Here is a 26,886-nt window from a genome sequence, read left to right on the forward strand (position 1 = left end):
ATCTTTAAGTCACCATTAGGCCAGACTTATAGGTACTTAATGTCTAAACTCCATTAAGATACCATTAAACAACCTTTAAGCCACCATTAAGTCACCATTACGCAGTTCGATAAACTGCTTTTTTGTTGCTTGATTGATTGTATGTTGTTTAACGTCCCATTCGAGAATTTTTCACTCATATAGAGACGTCACCATATACGGATGAAAGGCTTCAAATTTTGACCTTTACTCGGCCCTCAGGGCCATTAAGCAATGAGGGATCTCTATAATGTCAAGGTCTGCCGCGACACGGTGCCTCGATTGTTAAGGTCTCATCCGAAGGACCCGCAACTTTCACTTCAAAGTGCCGAGCGCATTGCGAAGGAACAGTTGCTACCCATTTTTATCGACTTAGGTCAGTCGCGGCCAAGATTCGAACTCACGATCTCCCGGTCACGGAGCGAGCGCTCTACCGACTGAGCTACCGTGAATAGTTTACTGTTTTTATGAGTTAAATATCATTTTTACAATTATTTCTTCACAAAAATTATAAATGTCGAGTTTACCCATTTGTTATTCGGCAAAAATGATGTAAAAGAAAGAAAAGTAAATAAATAAATAAATAAGTAAATGAAAAAAAAAATAACCCGTTCCCACCAGGATTCGATCAAACGATCTTTAGTTTGGAGGGCGAACTCTTTAACTACTGAGGTATCGGGGCTGTTCAAAAAGCAGTGAAATATCAAAACCTTTTATTTTAACAACACTTCTTTGGATTGTTCCCTGTACATATATTTTTTCTAATGTATATAATTTATTTTTCAATAATACGATAATTATACTTGCATATATTTAAAAACTATATATATATATATATATATATATATATATATATATATATATATATATATATATATATATATATATATATATATATATATATATATATATATATATATATATATATATATATATATATATATATATATATATATATATATTTATATATATATATATATATATATATATATATATATATCTATATCTATATCTATATATATATATATATATATATATATAGATATAGATATATATATATATATATAGATATATATATATATATATAGATATATATATATATATATATATATATATATATATATATATATATATATATATATATATATATATATATATATATATATATATATATATATATATATATATATATATATATAAAGTTTTATATTACGTTAATATTTGTGTGGCGCAGTGGTTAGAGCGTTCGCTCTAGAGTCGCGGGGTAAGGAGTTGATCCTTACGTCGTGGGTTCGAATCCCACTGTGGGACGTGGAGACTAGTCCTTCGAATGAAATTGTATAAACCGAGGTCCCGTGTCGCAGTAGGTGTTGGCATGAAAAAGATCCCTCACTGCTCGATGGCCCTGGGTGCCGATTAAAAGTAAAAATTTGTAGTTCTCAACCGGCAAGTGGTGGCTTCTCCAGTGAGAGTGAAAAATTTTCGAGAGGGACGTTAGACAATAAACAAACAAGCAAACAAAACGTTTATATTTCTTAACCATGGAGTTCGGTGTGATGGCATGAAACAACTTTTTTATTTCAAGTTAATCAATTCTTCGTTCTGTTATTTGCAGTTTCATTAGCATGTTAAAGATTGATATTCAACAGATATAACAAAATTTTGTTATTAAAAAGGAATGTGTAATCGAAAGAGAAAGATGAAAAAAAAAAAAACAGATTGTAGATCGTATAGTCTGTATGATCCAGACGTTTGCGTTTACCTCCACATAGTCTGACTATAGACAGACTATAGTTCTTATAAATATGCTTCGAATATTTACGGGGATTGTATGTATGTGTGTTTGTGTGTTCTAAATAATTGACAATCTTTACGTAACATTTATTATTTATTAATTTATAAAATAATAAATTTAATAAAATATAAAATAATTTTTCATGATATTATCTTCAGTTTTAATTCTTTTTATATCATTATGGGTATCAAAATAATTGTCTTTTTGCCCACAATCATAATTTTTGATTTGTCTCAAGCATGTATTAAATTTGAAGTTTTGTAAAAAGATATCAGATCATCAAATTCTGTCACTGTACGTTCCCGTGTATAGTTTTCTGTTAGCTGACCGGGGACTGACTGGGACGTCTAATTAAGGTTTATTGTCTAACCAGTCCATGTACTGTACACTGTTTATTTTACCCTGCTTTCGAGTGTATATAAATCTGGTCGAAGGTCATCTTAATCTGCTTGGCTGTTCTTCTGAAAATTGATTTTGAAAAAGCAATCATTGAAGACCGACTATATTTAAATTGATACATTCTTATTGCTGCATTTTTTAAGGGGAAAATGAGACTCTGATTTTTTGTAGCAAAAATTTTAAGGCATTTAATTTCAGAAGCTGTTCTAAGTGCCCGAGTTTATACGCATTGACATAAATGCTAGAATGCTAGAATTAGGTAGACGAAATTAGGAATTGAATAAGATTTTGCGTGAATGATTTTGAAAAATACTTTAAACTTAACAAGTTATTTTAAAGACTTGCACGCATGTTCACAAAGTTATCTTAGGAATATGATGTCTCCTAAGAACGTCTTAGGAAATATCTTAGTATTAAGTCAGTTTTTTGAAACTTTCGTAAATCTAGGACCTCGTCATAAGTTCGTCCTAACTTTATGACAACATAAAGCATGTTCTGAGATCATCCTAAGTTTGTGGTGATGCTTATTTTTCTGAGCATTGCAAGTATAGGCGACAATTTCGCGTTCCACAACAGTCTGTGTATTAACTCATATGGCCAAAGGCCCGGGGGGGGGGGGGGAGGGGGTTGCCCCCCCTTCAATAATTTTGACGATATATAGAATATTATAGAAAGCATAGCTACTATATGCTTGTCCCTCTAAATAATAACGTCTGATGACCTTTTTTTTTTTTGCTTGTCCAAAAAAAAAAAAAAAAAAAAAAAAAAAAAAATGAAATTGCTTCCTACCTGTCTGGCTGAGAGGAATTACACAAATCATTTTTTTTTTTTTTGCACAAATGTTATCATAATAAGCCCTCTTCTTTGCAACATTTGTTACAGTGTTTGGTAAACTAAGTTTTCCACCTCATCAAAAACCACCTGAATTTTGCCCTTGAAAATGTTCACTTCCTTTCCTTATTCATAATGCAGGCACGTCAGATCTCTTTTCAATTTGGGTAAGGGGGTAGAAAAAATAATTGACTTTCAGGGTGAGGGGGCAGAAAAATATAATTGTCTAGCCAAAAAATAAAATTCCTTGAAAAACTTGACATTAAATAAAAAAACTGTCCGCACTCAAAAACCTTCTTACATATGCATGTAATGTGTGTGTGTGTGTGGAGGAAGGGGGGGGGGGGGTCCGTTCATACTGTAACAGAAAGTGGGGGATGGGGGGTGGTAAGCCTTTTTTTAAAAAAAAAAATCCATTTTAAATTAACAGTAAGAGACTATTTTTGAAAAAAAAAATAATGAGGTCAGTCCAATCCATTCTCCCGATATTAAAAAAAAATCATACGCGTTTTATGTGTAAGGGACCAAACGTGAAAATTATTCTCTTGATTTTTTCTATCGTCTTAATATAAATAAATCGGAGTATATTGTTTTGATTTACATCAATTTAAATCGTTGGGAGTTGAAAGACCCGGGGATTAAGCATTGCGTTTAAAACAATGAAACATTTCCCTGTTTGAATACTATAGTACATGGTTTCGAGCCCTGCAAAATTCATTTTATATTTTTAACCGTTTATTTTTTAAAAAAAAATAATTCAGACTTTTATAATACGTCTTTCATAATCTTTATTGTGGTAAATTAATTCATTTTTTCACCGCCGTATCGAAGATTCTGGGGTATATAGATTTTGCCCTGTCCGTCCGTCCGTCTGTCTGTCTGTTTGTCCGCAAACAACTTTAACATTCCTCATAACTTTTGATTGGTTGGAGCTATGGCTTTCATATTTCACATGTGTATTTCTTGTGACAAGACCTTTCTTTGGGTACCATCATATTTGACCTTTTGACCTTGACCTTTGAGTTTGACCCAGTTTTACAAAAATCTTCCCCACATTATCCTTGTGCATAACTTTTGACGGTTGGTGCTAGGGCTTTCATACTTCACATTTGTATTCCTTGTGACAAGTCCTTCCTTTGGATACCAATAACTATGACTCTTTGATCATGACCTTGGAGTTTGACCTACTTTTGAAAAACTTTAACACTTGCTATAACTTTTGAATGGTTAATGCTAGAGCTTCACATCTGCCTTAGATACATAAAAAAAACGAGCACCACGAAATCAACGCATTTAATAGAACTTAATCTTAATTAATTATATTTATTTCTCTTTTTTAGTATTTTTTGAGTAGTACTAAAGATAGAGGAAAGGTAAGAATTTTTTTTCTCTTAACCTTATTTTGATTATTACATTTCTGATATCATGATAAATAAGTATGGAGTCCGGGAAGTACCATTAAATTCTATATCGCATCGTCCAACCATTGAAGATTGGGTAGATGGTGCGATGACGCGATAATACTATGACAATGAGTGATAACATTGAATCGATGATGCGATTTCGTGATGACGATGGTACTGCGTTGCGACAATGAGATGTCGATGATGTGACAATGAGAGAACGATAGTGCGATGACGATTGAATGATGAAAGGATGTCCATGATGCGATACTCACTATCATTTTATCGATCGACCACGTCATCGCCATCTTATTATTGTGCTATGGCATCATTGTCATCGCGTTATCGTTGCATCACGTCATCGATATCGCACTATTATTGTCATCGCACTTTGGCGCCATCGACCCAGCAGTCGATGCTCGTTAGTGCGATAATGAACTACGTAGTGCTATCCGGATTCCTTTGATATGATAGTTGGGTTAGGTTTTTATGAATCGTTTAAGGATTTACTGATAATTTTGGTTAAAAATATTATATCTTTTCTTTCTTTCTTAGACGCTGACTTTGAAGCTTTATAGTTTGCTTTTTTTTCTGAAGGGATTTTGCTCAGTCTTCTAGACTTAACAAAACAGTTTCAAAATGTTGGAATAAATTTTTTAAAAAATCCTTCTGCTAACGAGTTATTCTCCTTTTGTTGAAGTTTTCGAGGCTTTTATTTCCAGGCAAGGGTTTTGGGACTTCAAAAACTGGAGCAGAATTCACATTGAATCTTAAAAACCAGAAGCATACATTGATCTGTTTCAAAGCATTTTTAAGCCAATGCAAATTCACTCATCGATGACATCATAATGACTTCATAATAATGGATTGCTTATTACACATGTAGTGTTACTTTTTCCCGTACTTTTAATTGCAGATGTAACTAGAACTTAACGAGACCGAGTCTAATTATTTCTACCCTAGAGAATTTGATAATTCTTTTTTTAAATTAATTTTTACTATTATATTTATTCTTTTAAGATTAATAAATCGAATGTTTACCGTCCCGATTTCTTAGGGGACCATCTCAAACGTGGTCAAATTTTACTATTGGACCCTATGGGAATTTGTCGGCAAAGGGCCAAACTATCACATTTTTTCCCATATTTGTTGGTATTTTTGCGCTAGAGATTTCTTTTTCAGCCAAATATATGAAAGTTATTGTAAAAAGTCACCAAACTGTGAAATTAAAAAAAAAAAAAACCCATTCCATTTGGTTTAGAAATTATTACAAAGTTTATTTTTCCAATGCCCAATACCTCTAAAATTGCCATAATTGCGGTATATATATCGGTGTAGATGAATTATCTGCGCATATGAATTATTTTGTTAAAAAAAATAGCAACGTTTAGATTGCTTATATGTTCCTTTTGATGTTCTGTTAAGAGTTTTTATTAAAATATCCATGGACATCTTGAATATACAAGCGAGTCATGTGTCATTCTTCGGCATCAAGCATTGCTTACAAAATCGGAAATCAGTGACGTCATTAGAGCCTTTTCAACGTTATCCCCCCTAATTATAGTTGTTAAAGCACATTTTCAGACCCCTGAGCGTTACAGGTAATGTTAATTTTGTATTAAAATCACTAAACTTGGGAAAGGTGTAATGTCGCACATATGACTGCATGAAATCAAAAAGCTGCGCAAAGTCATGCCCACTCGAGTAAGACTCGGCCTCGTTAAATATTCATTATAATTATAAAGTAACAAAAATACTTGCATAAGCAGATCAAATAAGTAGTCTACAGAAGATATTTTGTTTCCATGGTAACCATTTTGCAATTTTTAGGAAAATGAAAGAAAACTTTGAAACTTTTGAATTTACTTACAAGTCGATCATACTGACTGTCAAATATCAAACAATTTTCAATTCTTAAATTTTGTTAATCTTAATATTTCATCATACACAACACTATGAATATAATTGTTTTGGAATTCTTTTAAATATATATTAACTGTAAAATATATAGAATACATGTACAGATTAGTTTGATAGTCACTTTCATAGTTCAGATATTTATTTAAAATCTACATTTTCTATGATTAACCCTTACTTATGAATTTGCTTCAACTTTATAAGACACTGATTCGTCTCAACAATGTTAATAAATATTAAATTAATAATACAGATAAAAGCATATTTTACTTCAAATAATTATACATTAGACAAATGCATGTAATGCATAAATAAAATATGAAGAAAATGTTATTCACACAAACACTGCGTAACTTCCAAACAACTGCAGCCTGTATGTCCTCATCCCATGAAAATAAAAATGTTCATTTACAAACATTGTAATAAGGCATAGAAACCTTTTATTTACCTCCTTCAGAAATTGACAAATGCATATACCCTACATTGTGCAAGACTCTGCACAAGGCAGTTTTGATAACTGAAATAACCTTGATATTTATATTATACCTAACTACAATAAATGCCTTTAAAAAACTTTTCAATGTGGTCTTCTATCCCCTTGCTTATTCTCTAGTGATACCTGTCTTTGTTGTCTACTATTTTTAGGTCACCTGAGTCATTTATAAATATGTACATTTACAGGAAATGTAATGATGTAATGATTATTAAGACCATTTCTGATTGATTTATTTCACATTTGATCCACCACTTTTCGGGTTGAATGGGTGGGTTTACATGTATATGAAAATTATCGTCAATTGCGCAATGACACAGTATATTTATTTTATATCAATCCCACATAAAGTGTTATTTCTTTTTTTTTCTTTCGTAGACTTATAAAGACAATGTCAGAAAGACACAAAAGGTAATTTTATTTTCTTCGTTTCCAATACCCTTCAGTAAGTATTTAATCCTTACCTACAAGTTGTACCATGGAACTTTATACCATAAGATCTGTGCAAAACTTTTCGTAATTTTCATTTGTGTATATATCCAACATTTAGTCAAACAATTGAGTTTAACATGTTCAACATAAAAGATTTCTAATAAACCAAAGAGAGGTTTGTTCTGGCAGTTCATTTTAGCTCACCTTAGCAGTAGGCTCAACTGAGCTTTTCTGATCAAAGAGTGCCCGGCGTCCGTCTGTCGTCTGTCGTCCGACGTACGGCGTTTGTCGTCTGTTAACTTTTCACATTTTCAACTTCTTCTCAAGAACAACTGGGCCAATTTCAACCAAACTTGTCACAAAGCATCGTTAGGTGAAGGTGATCAACATTTGTTAACAGGAAGTGCCCTCTTTTTAGGGAAGATACTTAAGAATTCGTGAAAATTTGGTGACATCTTTTAAACATCTTCTTCTCAAGAATCACTGGGCAAGAAGAGATGGAACTTATGTGAAAATTTCATGACATACTGTAAAATTAAGTGTGTTCATATCTTAACCCCCGGGGGAAGGGTGGTGCCACAAGAGGGGGTCGAAGTTTTACATAAGAATATATAAGAAATGTCTTTTAAAAATCTTCTTCTAGAGAACAGCAAAACCATGATTAGTCATATTTTAACAGAAGTATCCTCAGGTAGTGTATATTCAAATTTGTTAAAATCATGACCCTTGGGGGTAGGGCAGAGTCACAAGAGGGGGTCAAAATTTACCATAGGAATGTATAGGGAATACGTTTAAAAATCTTCTTCTCAAAAACAATTAAGCTAATATTAGTCATATTCATACAGAAGTATCCTCAAGTAGTGCAGATTCAAGATTCATAACCACTGTGGGTAGGGCGGGGAAACAATAGCTGGTCAAAGTTTTACATAGGAATATATAGGTGTAATGGTTAAGGGCCATTAGAATAAAACGCATTGAAGACCTCAGATAGTAGAATGACCTGCCAACCCTTGATATGGACTAGCCAAACCAAAAAGTATATAAGGCAAAGCTCTGGGAAAGTCAGGCATACAGAAGCTGGCTGAAGAAATTGGTTGTTGAATCAACAAGAAAGAAGTTAAGGTGGTCCATCCCTAGTAGCAACAGATTAAATGAACTTAAATACATAAATATATAAATGAATACTCAGTAGATTTAGACATAATTCGCAGCTAGGTTAAGGACTCCCATATCTACGTCAGCCTATGCAGAGGTTTGGGAGAGCTATTATGACGTCACGTTAAAACAATACAAATGAATCTCGATGAATAAATACTATAATGTTCTTTTTAAAACACACGAAATACTTTCGTTTCTCATAAATGTTATAAAAATAAATGGATGTGCAACTTATCTTGCCGTAATAGCACTTAGCGTATGCAGAATGAAAGCCAGCTTGATCTCGCTGTACTTACTGAGATGACGTCATTTCTTAGTTTGACACGCAGTTTCTCTGTATTTGAGGCGTGGATCAAACTTTTATCGTGGCTTGTAAAAATAAAAATAAATACGAAACATGCGTAGTCAGACAAAAAGAGAGACATATTCTGAAATATATTAATCCACATTTTATTGTCAAACTAAATTGATAATGTGTGGACTTTATGTATAGCCGCATGGAGCACATTTGTACAGTAACGTGCTAGAATGAGGGGTCAAGCCCCTCGAAAATATCAAAAGTTCAACGATATCCGTTTCACTATAAATTCTGAATTTTTAAACACGTGTAGCCATTATTCCTACTGTTCTGAAAAGTGCTGGGAGCTGGTTGTACATTGTTTATTTATTCCGTAATCTAACATTATTCCAATGCGTATTACATTTTTGTCTGGGGTTTATAGAAAGACGGCTAAATTTTAAACAATCCTCAAGCATGAGGAAGTTGCTCCCAGCACTTTTCGGGTTAAGGAATTTGTCTCAAAGAAAACAAAATAAATTTTATAGCGGAAGAATGTCCGTATATCGTTGAACTTTTACTATCTTTGTAGTAGTACATATATGGTCCAATTTTAAACCGGTCACGTGACAAACAGCTGATGTCAGCGATGTCACTTTGGCTGAACTCAGCAGAGACCCGATATATACAAATGCAATCACCACAATTCACATTTACCAAAACTACTGCTGTTAAAAGAAATATTAAAAATTGTATTTATTTTCCCTGAATATATAAATGCGTATATTTCATGGGCGTCCTTAACCTAGCTGCGTTCCAAAATTATTACTATTAGTCTGAAATATCTTACGTTTTCCAGGCTTTTTTACTATTTTGATATTTTGCTTGCCAGGAAAACTTCAGAACCGGCACCATTACTAAAACTGGGAATTCGCTACCTCCAACCGGAGGCGACATTCTCGGGTTGATTATCGTTACTTGCGAACGAATGAAATGTCAAATTCACAACTTATCAATCGTACAATATTTTAAGTACTCATCAACATCGTTTTTATGGTTCTTTTTAAAATATACAGTTCGATGAAAACATTTTATCTGACTGTCGAAATTTGTTTTTCATTTTATGCATTTTAAAACCTTGCAAATCCTGTATCGAAATGTGGAGTGGTGTTTTCTTTTCATCGATATTGGTGAGTACTAGAAGCATTGTGCTATTGATTAAGTTTGAGTTTGGCATTTAATTCGGTTCGCAAGAATCGAAAATCAACTCTGGTTGGAGAAGGCCAAATTTCCAGTTTTCGTAATGGGGACAGTTCTGACGTTTGCTTGGCACGTAAAATGTCAAGTCGTAAAAAAAGATGAAAACGTAAGATATTTCGGACTAACTGTTAGCATGTTAGGGTTGGATGTGTCCTAATATATGACGTTGAATTTTGGTAAGAGTCATATCACTATGTTTTTAATTGATTAAAAAAATCAATTTAAACAGAAAAAAAACTTATCTGGTAAAATAAAACGTTTCAATTGTCATTCTATTTCTAATTTGTTTTAATGCATCTTTCCACCACAGTATTTATTGCTATTCTTATTATTCACATTTTTTATTTAAAAAAAACGCTCGTCCCCATAGACTTTAATGCAATCTTTGTTTATTAATCACTGCTTAGTTATCTACATTTTGGAAGCTTATCCTGGTACATCATTTTCTAATGTAAAATGCATTAAATTAATATCAGAGTATTATGTATGTGATGGACATATAGGGATAGACACTGGAAACTACCCAGTGAAACGTAAACTGTACAATGACAGAGCCCTGTTTACAAAAACAGTTTACGTTTCACCGATGTGTTCAATTTGTTAAACTCTGCACAAATCACTGAGCAAAACTGACAATACTCGTGAGATGATTTTGCTTTCTAACATTTCTACTTTGTATTTTCTGGATTATAACTCTAATATTTTTCATTAATACACCGCAAAATTTCTACTTTTCCTAAGTATTAAGAATAAAGTTAACGTTGTGAAAGTGTAAGGATGTATCAATCAAACGCATCCCAAAATTCGTACTTTTAATAATTTCAAGATAAAATAAGTTTTAATTATATTTCCGTGTGACATGTTATAACAAGATATAAGTCATGATATTATACAGAAAATTTGAGATAACTATTCACTTCAAATCCGTGTCTAGGCCCCTTTAAGGGCAAGGACAAAACAAAAGTATAAAAGTTATAAACACCAGTGGCAAGTATCCTAGGGATTTGTTTTTAAGTTATGGGTGTAGTAAATCTGAAGAAGACTGAGACATATTGCTCTTATCTACAAATAGGAACTTAAGGGAGATACATTGTGCAAATAGTTACTTACCCAATCCCCGTCTCTAGAAAAGAGAAAATTTAATTACTGTGTGATATACCCTCAGACATTATTCCAAGCGGATTATAACTCAAACAGAGTAAAAGGAAAACCTATATATCTCCCGCAAGAATCTGATCATACACGTTAAACTAGAATGAAATTTGGCACAGAAATAGTCATAAACATGTTTTATAAATAGCAGATGTTACGTATTGTTTTGCTCCATGTTTGTGACGTCACAATGTGAAAATGACGTCAATATATAGGTGACTTGTAACAAAAATTGGCTGACTCAGTCGTGAAACGAAAGGCTGTTAAATTCAATGTATATCTTGGAAATTCCTTTGCAGTGACATATAATAATTTGTACAAGGTTTATGAAGACAAAAAACTTGCCAGAAATTCAATCATTAATTGGATTGATTGTTTAAGGTAAGGAAGGGAGAAAAAAAGGGTTAAAAATGATGTTTGTTCTGGTGCCCAGTAAAAGTAAGCTGGGGAAGAGATGTGTCCTAAGTTTGCTATGAAAGATCGCCAAGTTACAGTTAGAAATATAGCTGAATATTTTAAGAGCATTATAATTATTAAATCGTATAATTTATGACGACTTCATGTAGGTAACTTATTTAAATCAGAGAAGATAAGACATCCGGATTTGAACGACTACAGTGTAGTTATACTAACTGCAGCATAACTGACATAGATTTGTCAGTTTATTGTAATGTATTGAATCATTTGAGTGCAGTTTATTCTTTATTTGCCCCACGGTGGATAAGTGCTGTAAACATAAAAAAGAGAACTATTTTAGCTAAGATTATTTTTTATATAGTTTCATTGCTGCTCAAACGGCTTATTCCCCGAAAAATGTAAAGAAATTCATCGCCTATTTTGTTTAAATGTCAATGACAATGTTTTTTTAACTGTAAAAATGGTGTCAGACAAGGAGAAAATCTTGTCACCTTTTTATTTTCGATTTATTTAAATGACTAACAGATCTTTTTTTTTTTTTTCTTCAACACAATATGCCACTTGGTTTACCTTCTATTTTTGTTATGTTTGAACAACATTTGAATGTATATTTGAAATTATTTGCACTTTTAAATGCTGATGTCACTGTATTGATAGTGAATCTGCTGAAACACTTTTGATAAAAAAATTAATTGCTTTGAAAATATTGTAGAACAAGGAATTTAAAGATTTGTATAAACAAAACAAAGGTTTTGATAATAAGTAAAGAGAAGATAAAAAAAAAATCCTGAATTTAGGTACGGCGAAAAACTTACTGAAGTCGTAACTGAAATTATTTATCTGGGTATTTTATTTTGTGCATCGTCTTTATTTAAAGAAGCAAAATAGAAACAAGCTGACAAGGCAGATAAAGCAATATTTGAAATTCTCAAAAACGCCGCTTACCTACCTAATAAATACGGCGTCATTAGATCTGCTTGAATTGAAATTGTTCAGCCTATATTCTGTACAGGGTGAAGTATTGGAATTTTCGAATAATGCAAATGTATAGACAGAGTATAACTAGAATTTTGTAAATTACCTCTGAACCTTAAACAATCTACTCCTGAGTGTATCCTGTATGGTGAGCTCGGTCGGCATCCTGTCAATAGAAATACAAACGCGTATTATTTCATGTTGATGTAAACTTAAACTTGGAAAAGAAACAAAAATATTAAGTCTACTGTTCAAATTCAGTGATATTGTGAATTAAAAGTCAATGAAAATTGCTTGGATAAATAATGTCTTGAAAATTCTAAACAATTGCTGAATTTCAAATATTTGGCAAAGTCAAACCTTTGATCCAAATTGGTTGAAATGGAAATTAAAACTTACTTTACTTGATCAATTTAAACAAAAATGGAGTTCGGACATTCAAAATTTATCAAAGACTTTAAACTACACAATATACAAAGACAAGCTAATATTTGAAAGAAAAAAAAAAGAAAAAAAAAAGAAAAAAAAAAAAACATTTGGATATTCTGTCGCGAAAAGGCGCCATTAATTTTCTTTATATTTCGAACTTGTAAGTATTATTCACCGATTGAAAGTGGACGTTTGCTAAATGAACCAAGAGGAACTAGATTGGGTAAGAAATGTCATTTAAATGAAATAAACCATGGATTCCGTTACATATTAAACTGCACATTCCTGAGAGAAGAAAGGGAACAAGGAATCGCATGTGAGTTAAGGCTAGATATAGCGGTTTCTATGCAAAATTAATGAGCTTATAAAAACACCTAAGAGGTATACTTATTATTCAAAGAATGTTTTGATATTTTTTTCTTATGCATACTAAGTACCCACGATATGTTATAGCCAGCACACAGTATGACGTCATATTATGACTCCATTGATCTTACCTACTAGATGTAACAAGCACATCAACAAAACAGCTGCGGCGCAAGGGATTATTAGTCCCCTACCGGTGAAACCGGAGGGGACTTTACGTTTCCAATGAGTCTGTCTGTTCGTCTGTCTGTATGTCCGTCCGTCCGTCCGTCTGTCTGTCTGTCCCTCTGTCTGTCTGTCAGTCTGTCCCACTTGGTTTTCCACACTTTTTTCCTAAACGCTTGCATATATTGAGCTGATTTTTTGGTATGTGAGTGTATCTTGCTGAGATACAGATCAGGTTTGCATTTTGTTCCGCTTCATTGATTTTTGACGGAATTCGACCTTTTCAATTTTTAAGGGTTTTCAACGATTTTTTTTTCTAAACGCTTGCAGATATTGAGCTGACTTTTGGTATGCGACTTAACTATGATTACTTATAGATCAACTTTGCATTTCGTTCCGCTTCAATGATTATTAACGGAATAATGGCATTTTCAATTTTCAACGGGAACCAGATTACTCTTGTCGGTAGGGAACTAGTATTGCTAATGCAATACTTTCAGAATGCTTGTTCTATTTATTTTTACATAAAAAATGTATAATGCTAAGAAGAATATTCTAAAGATTAATAAAACTGCTGCACAAATCCTAGGCATTTTTTCGTTGATCGGAATTTAAGGTAACTTATACCGGACTGTATACATTTTTACACCGATTTAACTTAAAACTTTACAAATAGAAATACAACTGAACTGTTGATATTTGTGCAACAATACCAGCAAACGTTGGAATATTTTGCCTCTAAGAAAACCTTATTTCAGTTAGATAAAATAGAGCATGCCCTTGCGCCGAAGAAGTTTTGTTGATGTCCATTATCATCTTGTGTAGTAAAGAACAATGACGTCATAATATGACATCATAATGTGTACTGGCTATCTCATGTCGTGAGTACCAAGTATGTACTAGAAAATAAGTTTTAACTTTCTCTGTTTAATAAATATACATGTAGTCCCTAGGCATTTTAATTAGTTTATTTTAGGGATAGCTATCGGATACAGAATTGCCAATCGGTTAACCGCAAGACGTTCCGACCGATTAATCGGTTAATCGTATCAAAAATTCTCGACATATTTCATTAATGTAAGCTCTATAAAAAAAACAAGTTTATAAAGATGTCACATATGTTGAATATGATAGTTATGTTTATATTTGAACAGAACACTATTTATATTTTATTTCAATTATAAGCAAAAACAAATGAAAAGAAAGAAAAATTTAAAAAAAAACTCACGAAACTTGCCTGAAGTCTGAGATACAAAAACAAAAATTGGGAAGATATGTCACGCAAGCTCATTCTGCATTATCACAATACTCAAACTATCTCTGAACTACCGCTTAATTTATTAGAATTTGTTAAATAAATTATATTTGAAAGGTAATTACAAAGGATACCCGTAGAAGAGGCAAGGTACACATTATAATCGGTTCACGATCATTTAATTAAAATTATTAAAGAAACGCGGGACAGTCTGGGTAACGACCTATGGTGTTTTAACGACAATTATCATTTCGAAAACTGACCAATTACTCGCACGATGTCAATCCAGAGAGCCTTAGTTATCTCAAAATCAGTTTAAATAGATAGGTGAAAATGATAAACTTAAAAAAAAAAAAAAAATCAGGAAATTGTGCTAAAATGTACATAAATTTTATTTTTTCCGACTAACCGATTATAGATTTTCTAACCGATTACCATCGTTCCAACCGAGTAATCGGTTAAACGGTTACAAATTGACATCCCTAGTTTATTTGCATAGAAATGCCTATTCCTAGCCTTAACTCACCTGCGATGATCGGTATGGGATCATAAAGTAAGCGTTATAAAATGTCTTGAAAAAAGTTTGTTGACATTCTTTTTTTATTTTGACTAAATTTATATTTTTTCTATGAGCATGTATAAACAAATATTTAATTTAATATCATTTCTTAACTGAGTATGACCTGTAAATTTGTAAGCAATACAATATATAATTAATTCAAATGCTGATTGACGTTTTTCACACTAATTGTTAGGCAATTATTTACAAACTGAATTATTTACGGATTTTCCATTATTTCCACAATCATAAAAAGAAGCACACGGCGGGTGTGACTGTCGGCAGGGAATGCTTGCTCCTCCATGACACCTGACCCCACCTCTGATGTTTAAGAGGTCCGTGTTTGCTGTTCTCTTGATTTATATTGTATGAATGGAATTTTGAGCTTGAATACTGTTCGTTATCTCCATTTATTTCACTGTAAAGGATAGCATTATTAAAATGCTTTCAAAAATACCAAAAAATTGAAGAACATATTCTAACAGGGCATTTTTATGATTTAAAGTAGTATGGCCTCATTATGTTGCCTTCAGCATGTTATGTTGCCTGGTCCCAGCAGACAAAGCTGGGAACAACATAGTGTTTGTTTGGATGGCTCATAATTTGAGATGTGTTTTAGAGGTACTAGGATTTAATTCTGCAGGTGGAAATCCGACTTACAGTCATAGAAGGTGGAAATCCAACTTATAGTCATAGCTCCCTATCTAAGGAAGAAATTCTTTAAAATCTTGTGTTCGTTTCAGATATTTTTAAAATCATCAACAATCAAAATAAATTTGAATTATCATACCTTTACTGGATTCCTAAACTTCATAAAAATCCTTACAAACAAAGATACATAGCGGGTTAAAGTAAATGTTCTACCACGCCTCTTTCTTTACTCCTCACTATAATATTTACTGTAATAAAGGAGAAACTTCAGGAGTAATGTATAAGAGTATATTCGAGAAGTGGTGGATATCAGATGTGTATACATTAAAAAACATAAAAGAAAAAAATTAAAAAGGAACTGTTAGAAAAATTAAAATTTTGATATCACAAACAGCTGCTTTTTCAATAAAAATGGAACTTGTAAATATACCTACCTTGTCATTGATCATTTACAAAATCATTTAGTTTAAAAGCATTCTGATTGTAGACACAAATACTCCGAAGTTGATATTTAAGTGATTGAATTTCTGATTGACAATATCTATGAAGTTTTTGGAGATCAGGTCTTCCAACAATTTGTTGGAATTCCCATGGGTGTCAATTGCGCCCCTTATTAGCAGACCTATTTTTGTATTCATATGAAGCATAATTTATTCAAAAACTTCTACATGAGAAGAAGAAAATTCTTGCTGTGGCCTTTAACTCGACATTTCGATATGTCGACTACGTATGATCAATTAACAATAGTTACTTCAATTCATATTTCAACTCGATATATCCCAGTGAGATTGAAATAAAAGATACCAAAGAGCCTGACACATCTGTTTCATATTTGGATATTTTACTAGAAAAAGACGTTAACGATGACCTTACAACTAAGCTTTCTGATTAACTTGATGACTTCGACTTTTCAGTCGTCAATTTTCCTTACTAATATAGCAATATACCCTTAACACCTGCACATGGGGTTTATGTTTCTCAGTTTATTCGATTTGCAAGAGCATGCTCTAGGTATGAACAATTTCTAAAACGAGGCAAGGTATTGACAAAAAAGTTGATGGAACAGGAATATCAACAGTCTCGTTTGAAGTCGTCATTTCGCAAGTTTTATGGTTCGCCTTCCGTGCGCTCAGCGTTTACAGTTTTGCGTTCAGTGTTCACCATCCGCTCGCGTTCAGCGTTCACACAGCAGTCTTCATTGTCATTCTGAAATTCGAAGTGAAAGGACTTATCTTTTAAAGAGAAAGTATGAGTTTACTGGTTTTGAAATTAAATGATAAATTTCTATAAAAAAATGTTTCATTATTTAATATACAAAAAAATATCACTAATATTTATTGTTGTTAAAACTAAACTACTAGTTTATTTGTTAATCTTAAAATAAATCAATCTTGTCTGAAGTATATTTATTTAGTGCGATGCTAAATGATTAAATTAAAATACGGCATCATGCGGATAGTTCAAGCGCTGAATTTTGTTATTATGTCAAAGACGACAAATTATTGATAGAGAGCTGATAATCTTACTCGTTTGATTAACCAACTGCTGCATGATTACCAAAATATTAATTTCCAACAGGCTTTTTAGTTACTATAGAATTACATGATTGCTTTGCTCCAAATTTGTTTCGTTTCATTGGACTTTTCAGATTGAATACTGTTCGTTATCTTCATTTTTCACTTCAAAAAATAACTGGAAAAGTGTATTGTAGACTTTTTTTGAACTGGGATGAGAGACAAGAAATCAAATGCGCCAGTCTGATTAAAACCAGTTCCCCTTCTCTTATCGTCGTCAGGCGATAGGAGAAAGGGCTGATTTTAATCAGATTGGCAAATGGGCTAAACCTTTCAAAAAAAAAAAAGAAATCTGCTGATAAATAATCTATCAAACATTTTTACAAAGATCTAAATAAAATACATGTATTTTGCTCAGTTCCACGCCTAGTCAATATTTTAAACGGTTTTTTATTATTAACAGGATTATTAATTATGTTCAGGTATATACCTAGCAAAGTAAGGGCTAAGAAAATAGTGTAATTGACCTTGTATGTATTTTGCTAAATGAATGTTTCCCGCTAATATAAGCCGTGTGCAAAATCAATTTATACGTTCTATAATTAGAGATAGCGTCATCGTAGTAGATGGACGAAATGCGATTTCATGATGTGTTATGGCTAAGTGATGTGTAAACCGCTTTTTAGTCCCCTATCGGTGAAACTGGAGGAGACTATACGTTTCCTCTGAGTCTGTCCGTCTGTCTGTTTGTCTGTTTGTTCTTCTGTCTGTCCCTTTGGCTGTCTGTCCAACTTTTTTCTAAAGGCTTGCAGATATTGAGCTGATTTTTGGTACGTGAGTGTATCGATTGAGTGTATTGATGAGTTACAGACCAAGTTTGAATTTCGTTCCGTTTCAATGATTTTTGTCGGAATTACGACCTTTTCAATCGTAAGTGGTTTCCGCAATTTTTTTTCTAAACGCTTGCAGATATTGAGCTGATATTTGGTATGTGACTTAACCTTGATGGATTATAGATCAATTTTGCATTTCGTTCCACTTCATTGATTTTTGTCGGAATTATGGTATTTTCAATTTTCAACGGGAACCAGATTACACTTGCCGGTAGGGGACTAGCACTGCAAGTGCAATACTCTCAAAATGCCTGTTTTATTAGTCAGTCTATGGACTGCTTATTTACGTTGGGTTAAATCTGCAAGTGCACTTCCGTAATTTGGAAATCTGGGAAAAAGATATGGACGACTCGTTCGGAAGAAACTCATACTTTTTGCTCGAACTAACCAGAGGGTGTCCTTCTTCAGTCACACTCTCTTGTCAATGGTAGATTAAAGACACGACCTCGATCTATCTATAGACTGCACTGTTCTTCCACATGAAAGTCATAGATGTTTCTAAGTGGGAAATTTGTACTGATTTATATGAATTCGGAAAATACTTCAGTGCTTCTCTATATATTATAGAAGATGAGAGAGTTTATATCCAGAGCAAATTTAACATTTTACTCAATTCACAATTCACTCATTAATCCACTTGTCATAAAGGTCCCAAAACAGTGAAAAAAGGAATATCTTTTCAATTTAATGATGGAAGTTAAGAAAACATCAGAAAACCACTGTAAGACAGTGAATTCTTATAATTCACATGATAACAGACGTGTAAGTGCCGCTTGTGCACGTGAAGCGCGCCCACAAATATGAAAATGACCACAGTAGAAATTCGAAAGTTGACACGAGCTTCACGTGTGGAAAAACTGCTCGGATATTTAGGCAATGTCGACCCCTAACCCCACCCAACATGAAAGAAAGAGATAGTGAGAGAGAGCGAAAACCGAGTATTTAATCTAGGTTTGCTCATATGGTAGACATCATTAGTTACATTTTAATGTATACATTCTGAATGTATAGCAATATTTTGAATTTCCAGTTTAAATAGTTTTGCATGTTTTTTTCATTATTTATTATTATTATTTTTTATTTTTACTTTTTTAAATTTTTTTAAAATTTTTTAGGCAATTCCTCTTCTTTCTTAAAAACACTAATATGAATGCTTTAACCTAGATATTGATTTAAATATGGATGCAATATGCACGCCCAAAATCATGCATTGCCCCTAACCTGCACAACTATAACTTTCAATGAATAAAAAATAACCCCAAATTAACCCTCCTTTTATATGGTTGTATACCCCAATCCCCACCCCTTGCCAGATCCATTTTTTGTCTTGTCAGAAAATTCGACTTGTCGGATCTTTTTGTTAACTTGTCACTTATTCACGTGGTTAAAAATTCAACATGAAAATATGTCCATGTCCAGTTGAGGCCATCAGTTAATAATAAACAATTATGGACTCTTTCGATGATGAATTTCGTTTGCTATTCACCAGAAAAATATCAATATTGACCGAGGCGAATATGGTTTGCTATTCACCAGAAAAATATCAATATTGATATTTTTCTGGTGAATAACAAACCATATTCACCATCGAAAGAGTCCATAATTGTTTTATTATGTAGTCAGAATTTGAATGAATAAGACATTGAAGGCTGTCTGACGATTCCATTTTCATTAACGAACTTGTGTCGTAGAAAAATAATCAAATGTCCAGATTACAACCTATATCTTCCGTGTTTTCCTTTTGCTGTGTGTAAGACATCGAAATGTTGGAAAAATAATCCTGGCATAGACTTGAGAAACAATTTTTCCTGCTCAAATATTCAGCTAGCTCCGACCGTTGCAACCATTGTGCTCAACGTTGTTTGAGGTATTGATTGTGACGTCATAATACCACTGCACGCGCACTGACCCTCCGATGCATACGGTTTCAAATCCGGTGAATATGTAGTGTTATGAACTGTTTGCGTTTGTATAGGTTATAAAGGGGCTTTTTAAAGACTATATAATAACATATTTTTCTGACAAGTCTACATAAGTTTTTGTCAAGTCAACATAAAGATCTGACAAGTCATCATAAAATCTGACAAATCAATATATTTTCTGACAGGTCAACATATCTTTAAGACAAGTCGACATAATATTCTACAAGTCAACTTTTCTGATGTCCGCGCCCAAGCAAAATTAATTGGAGGTAATCATAATGATTGCGATGCAGTCTAACTAATATTTATTATATCCTTTATTGTTTATTATGTACAACATTATATTACAAATAAGAAAACAATTAGGGGAATTTAAAATTAGATTACAATGACTCTTAAGAAACACAACAGAATAGATAAAACAAATCACATTCCATCATAAAACATGTTTTGTTTGTATGTTTGTTTGTTTGTTTGTTTGTTTTTGTTGTTGTTTAACGTCACTCTTGAGAATTTTTCACTCATATGGAGACGCCACCACTTGCCGGTGGAGAGCTGCAATTTTTTTACCTATACTCGGCACTCAGGGCCATTAAGCAGTGAGGGATCTTTTACGTGCCAGCACCTACTGCGACACGGGACCTCGGTTTATACGGTCTCATCCGAAGGACCAGTCTCCACGTCCCACAGTGGGATTCAAACCCGCGACGTAAAGATTAACTCCTTACTCTGCGACTCTAGAGCAGACGCTCTAACCACTGCGCCACGCGGGCGACCATAAAACATGAAAGAAACCTCTGTTTTCTACTGACTGACTATCAGCTTTCTTTAAAAAGCTAACCTTGTACATCATAACGGTTATGATGTACAAGGTCATACATGTAAACTGTAATTGGTAATATTTGAAATTTCTTTATAAACAATAATATACTAAAAGTCAATAATGCTATAGATAAAATAGAACACATGTGGTTTGCACTTTGACTTGAATATTATGTTGCTTTCCGAAGCACAAATGAACGAATAAGCTTCGTCCTTGGAGGAAGTGTACTTCCGAATGAAACTCTTTTGCCTGTGAGGAAAAATGTAAGTTTATTCACAATAGAACTAGAAAAAACATCTGCATCTCAAGGTAAATACATCAAAATAAAGCTCGTTAATACCTAACATGTTTTTAAAGATTTATATGAATTTTTCAGTGCATAGTAAATAAAGTAGTGCGCAGATTGTTAAATCTGCCGGATGCCTCATATGGAATCAAATGTTTATCGCAAAAGCAATTACGGTTTTAAAATACAAATACATTCAGATGATGAAATAATGAATTTAGAAAACAATCTTTTTTTTATTTATTTATTTTTTTTTATTAAAAACATTACTTAAACGTGCTACGCGAACTAGTGAATACATATATCTATAAGTGTACTATTTGTCTATCCTCATACTCACGGCATGATATAAAACTTCTTTTTTATTTGTCACCATTATTTATAAATATCTATGTATAAAATTGTAAAATTGTGAAGATATTAAAAAAATCAGTCAAAACATTCAGACACAATTTTTACAGATAAAAATATCAGAAACCTTATCAACATAAACTTCTTTGACTTGATTAAATGCATAAAATTGTACATATTTCCATTAAAATTGTTTGCACCTAAATTAAAGTGTCCCCATCAAAACGATTCAACAACTTGGAAATGTTAGAATTATAAGTTCAATCATAAAAAAATCTATAAAAAATACTCTTTTTTTCTCTTAATTTTTTTTAATTTATTTATTTATTGATTATTATTATTATTATTATTTTTAGCTCAATTCTGCCGAAGACTCAAGGGAGTATTTCTGATCAAAATTCGTCCGTTGTCTGTCGTTGTTGTCTTAAACATTTTATAACTTCATCTTTTTTTCCAGAACTACTGGGCGTATTTCAACTAAACTAGGTACGGAGTATCCTTGGGTAAGGGGAATTCAAAAATGTTAAAATGAAGGGCCATAACCTCTTTCAAGTGGAGATAAATACGAAAAAGAAAAAAATGGTCTCAGACATTTAAAAAAGTCCTCCCAAGAACAACATGGCCAGAAAAGATGAAACTTATGTGAATACTTCCTGATATATATATATATATATATATATATATATATATATATATATATATATATATATATATATATATATATATATATATATATATATATATATATATATATATGACAGTGATGTAAAAAGTTAAAATTTGAATTTATGAAATTCTCTGTAGTAAGAACATACAGATCATATTTCTCATATATAACCTCCTTAATGCTAATTGTGACATCACAATGTGAAAACTGTGAACCTGTGCATTTTCCCGTATTCTCTTATACTCTTGTAGAAAACATCAATTTTCAGTGGAAATTTCCTTCAGAACGCATAGAGCACATGCATCGCCCACAAATATTCTGAGATATGTGATTTTTTTAAGCATTTTACACAATATATCCCTAATTGAAGTGGGCGACGATTGTGGCCACTACTTTCTAAAAAAAAATTTGGTGATCTACAGTAATTAATTCTCATTTTATGATATTGTGAGAATATTATTACGGATTTTTTTTTTTCAAAAAGCGTTTTAACGCTTAAAAAAGGCATAATAAGACAAAGAGAAAGGGTGTTATAACGCCAAAAAAGCGTGTTTACGCGATGTAAAAAGGCGTTAAAAGGTCATTTAACGATGGTGAGTCTGATGACTTTGCGCATCTTTTTAATTTCTTTAATTTCATACAATTGTACACTGTGAAAACAGTGTTTAGATCCTAAACACAGAACTAAACGTCAAATTTGTTTCACTTTTTTTAAACGTTTACCTCTAAACATGTCTCATTTCTAAACACATTTAGACTTCATGTTTTAGTTGCGGAACCTGTTTACTCCCTTAAACTTATATCTAAACGCATAATTTGTTTCACTTTTTTACGTGTTTAGCCCTAAACACGTCTCATTTCTAAACATCTCAAACTTTAAGTGTTAAATTGCGTAACATGTTTAGTTCCACAACATTATATCCAAAACAATATTTTAAATGATATACGATTACAAAAAAAAACATTTTATAAGAAATGTTTTTGATAAGTTTACTAGAAATTCATTAGCATATTCAAGCACCGGTATGTACATACAGAAAACAAACTTTTGAACTTGAAAAGTACCAATGTTACAGGAAATATGACAATAACATCACTGAACATGGATTTATTAAAAGAATTTTAAATCAAATATACATATATTTTGAAACATATATATTTATATTAGTTAATTTCAATATTAATCTGCTCAGTTAGCAGTTTTTTCTTATGTCAGTAACAAAAAAATTCAAATTTATTAACTTCCTGCAACACATACAGTGTATAATTCGTATTCATCAAATGACCGCAGGAAGTAATCCACTTCCACAATATAAGAATGTTTTGGGGGTATTCAAAACTCTGAACAGCAGACACCACCAAATTCAGTTTTCTGTAGAATGTAAGAAGTGCTGAATAATGTAACAACAATCGCACTTGAACTTGGAGATGATACCTGTTAATCTGATACGTGTGTTTTTGTTTTTAAGTTCGGTCTGGACCATATCCTGCAAGGCAGAAATTTAAATTATACTGAAAATGTGCTCCTTATTGAAATTTTACAGTCACTTATTTGATAGTTATTATTGTGCAACTTTTAGTGCCACTCATGTTACTACTAGTACTGATACTGATATGCATGATATTGTTTTTGCAAAATAACACTTGTTGCATAAAAAAGGGTAGAAATATACTCACAATATACTCACAATTTTATGTTTTTTTTTCTAATGTAAGTAAAAGGTCACAGTTGAGGTCACATGATCAGAAATTTCTGTACCAATTGAAATGTCTTGTCATAATGAACACTCATGTCAAATATTAAAACCCTAAAACAGGTTTTTTAATTTAATAACTAACATATCGTGTTTGAAGAATCATTATTTCATGTTGAAAAATATCTACGATATATATTTTTATTATTCCATCTTAGTTATTAGATTATTTATTAAATTACTCTGGAAAATAAATGTTGTTATAAGCACATTCTGTACCTATGTAGAATGATGCTGAAATGTAAAATTTAACTAAGGGCAATGTGCAAATACTTCAAGCACTGCAACATTTTTTTGTTTTGTTAAAGACGACAAATTGTTAATGGTGATATAATTATCCAAGTCAAATAATCACGCAGCAAAATTACGAAAATACTTATTTCTAACACTTTTTTCCCCAATTACTAGAGAAAATATGATAGAACTAGTTCTGAGAGTTATACATAGTACTGCGCATTTCCTGTTAATTTATTATCTTTGGAGCGAATTAAATTGACAGTATGGTTAAAGGAAATATTTATTTGAAATGTACTGCACTGCAGAATTTTCTCTTCTATAATATGTAGAGTCTATAGTTATAGAGAAAAAATTCTTTCTTCACCGTGACTTTATAGGTTTGCCATTCGATATGATTAATACCCCCCCCCCCCATTTTCCCCCTAGATTGGTTACTTAGTCAGTACTGTATTTCCAGAATATTTTAATTAACATTTAAAAAAAATATGTAAGGTCTTTTTTAGAACAAAAATTTCAGTCTCAAAACAAACATGCATCTAAAAAAGTCACAAAACAATAGTAGTTCAAAATGTACACGTGTCGGCGGTGGTATTTGAAATTGGCGGAGAGTATGTTTCAAATTCAAGTGTTAATGCCCAATGTATTTTATTCATTTATTATTCAAATGTTGGGATCAAATCTAGAAATGATAAAAATAAATGTTATAACTTGTTGGAAATACTCGCACTTCGTCTTCGATGTGACGAAACTTTCACACCTGCACAGTGTCGAATGATTTTGATTGACAGGACAAGCACGTGGACTTCGTGTAAACTTGAAGCAGGAAAATATAAACGAGTATGACTGTCAAACAAATGGATATGATTTGTTGATAAAAAAAAAAAGTTACTTTCACTGTCTGATATATTTAGAAAAAAAAAGAGTTTTTGTTTGATATAGGTACAAACATTTAGTGAAGCCTGAAAGGATGGGGGGGCTAAAACGGAATCTCTCTCTCTCTCTCTCTCTCTCTCTCTCTCTCTCTCTCTCATTTGTCTGTTTAATAAAAACTATAAAAGCATATTACTTAAATATCAAGTTCTGAACATTGAATTTATAACAAATAATATGAATATGTATCTTTGTATTATCTTGTCCGAGTATAACCACGGCCATCTAGATATACATGTAGAAGTCTGCTCAATAAATCATCATGAAAAATAAAAATGACACATAATATATTATTGTATTGAAAATTTAAAATACGAGCGTATAAATGCAAAACGTCCACTGACCTTTGTAATTATTTTTTTTTTTCATTACTTTACACGAAATCGCCCTGACACGGATATATATGAATGGATGTTACAACCGCTTTAATTCATTCTATAAGTCAGAAGTTTTCTCTGATTTGTTTATACTTGAGTGTTCGGCAACAATTGCAATGTTTTAATGCAATAAAAATCGTGTGATTAAAAACTTAATGTGCATGCATCGTCTTTCTTAGGACAATTTTGGAGAATTTATTTTATTGACTTATTTATTCATTCATTTATTTGTTTACTTATTTATTTATTTATTTTTTTGCACTGATATTATAAAACAATAAAATAGTTTCAATGCAAGGAAAAGATCAGAGGCATTCCGAATATATCGTTCAATTTGCGTTCACCGTTCGTTCACCGTTCACTTTGCGTTCGCGTTTGCGCTCCGTTCGCGTTCTGCGTTTGCTCACCGTTCAGCGTTCACACATCGTTCACCAAGTTGCGTTCAGCGTTCACACATCGTTCACTCACCGTTCGCTCTGCGTTCGTTCACCGTTCGTTCAGCGTTCGCTCACCGTTCAAGTGGGAAAGTAGAACGTTTCAGGGACTGTATATATATATATATATATATATATATATATATATATATATATATATATATATATATATATATATATATATATATATATATATATATATTGCCATTTAAAATGCTTTGTAAAGGCGAAGAGAAAAGACGTAATTACATATTGTATTTAAAAAAAAAAAAAAATGTATACACCGCGTTTTAACGTCAATAAAGGCGTTATGGCGCTGTTTTAACGCCAATAAAGGCGTCTCGAAAAGTTATCAAGAAGATTTTTGAGAAATCTTTATTACACCTTTTGAAAAGACAATATTACGCCTTTCAGAAGGGCGTTACTACGCTTTTAAAAATGTGTTATGACGCCTTTCGATAAGGCATTATTAAACCTTTTGAAAAACCTTTATTCCCTCTCTTGACACGCCCATAAGTACATTTTTGAAAGGGAAGATTAGTCTTCCAAAAGGTGACAAGTCATAAAACATAAAACAACAACAACAACAACAACAAAACAACAAAAAAGAGCAGCAAGAACACAAAACAAAACAAGGAACTAAACTCCCAAAACTCAAAAACCCTATTTCTTTGGGATGGGCTAGGGATAAAGAGGGTCTTTCTCTATTTTTGGTATTTCTTTTTATAATAGCTTGGGTTCGACTA

General features: G+C 32.2%; 2 protein-coding genes across 2 annotated transcripts in view; one reads left to right on the plus strand and one right to left on the minus strand.

Moving 5' to 3' along the window:
- LOC133204320 (multiple epidermal growth factor-like domains protein 10) overlaps positions 1 to 26,886 on the minus strand; it is a 609,956-nt gene that overhangs the window by 387,377 nt on the left and 195,693 nt on the right. The gene's annotated exons all lie outside the window — the stretch shown is intronic.
- The window catches only part of LOC133204088 (uncharacterized), an 88,265-nt gene that overhangs the window by 48,318 nt on the left and 13,061 nt on the right, over positions 1 to 26,886 (plus strand). The window contains exons 7-8 of the mRNA XM_061339850.1: positions 4,384 to 4,416; positions 7,235 to 7,267. Coding sequence (XP_061195834.1) covers positions 4,384 to 4,416; positions 7,235 to 7,267 — 66 coding nt within the window. The remainder of the gene's footprint in view (positions 1 to 4,383; positions 4,417 to 7,234; positions 7,268 to 26,886) is intronic.

This window comes from Saccostrea echinata, unplaced genomic scaffold (assembly GCF_033153115.1).
Source record: "Saccostrea echinata isolate AGI-Se365-2 ecotype Australia unplaced genomic scaffold, CSIRO_AGI_Sech_v1 ptg000052l, whole genome shotgun sequence".
NCBI lineage: Eukaryota > Metazoa > Mollusca > Bivalvia > Ostreida > Ostreidae > Saccostrea > Saccostrea echinata.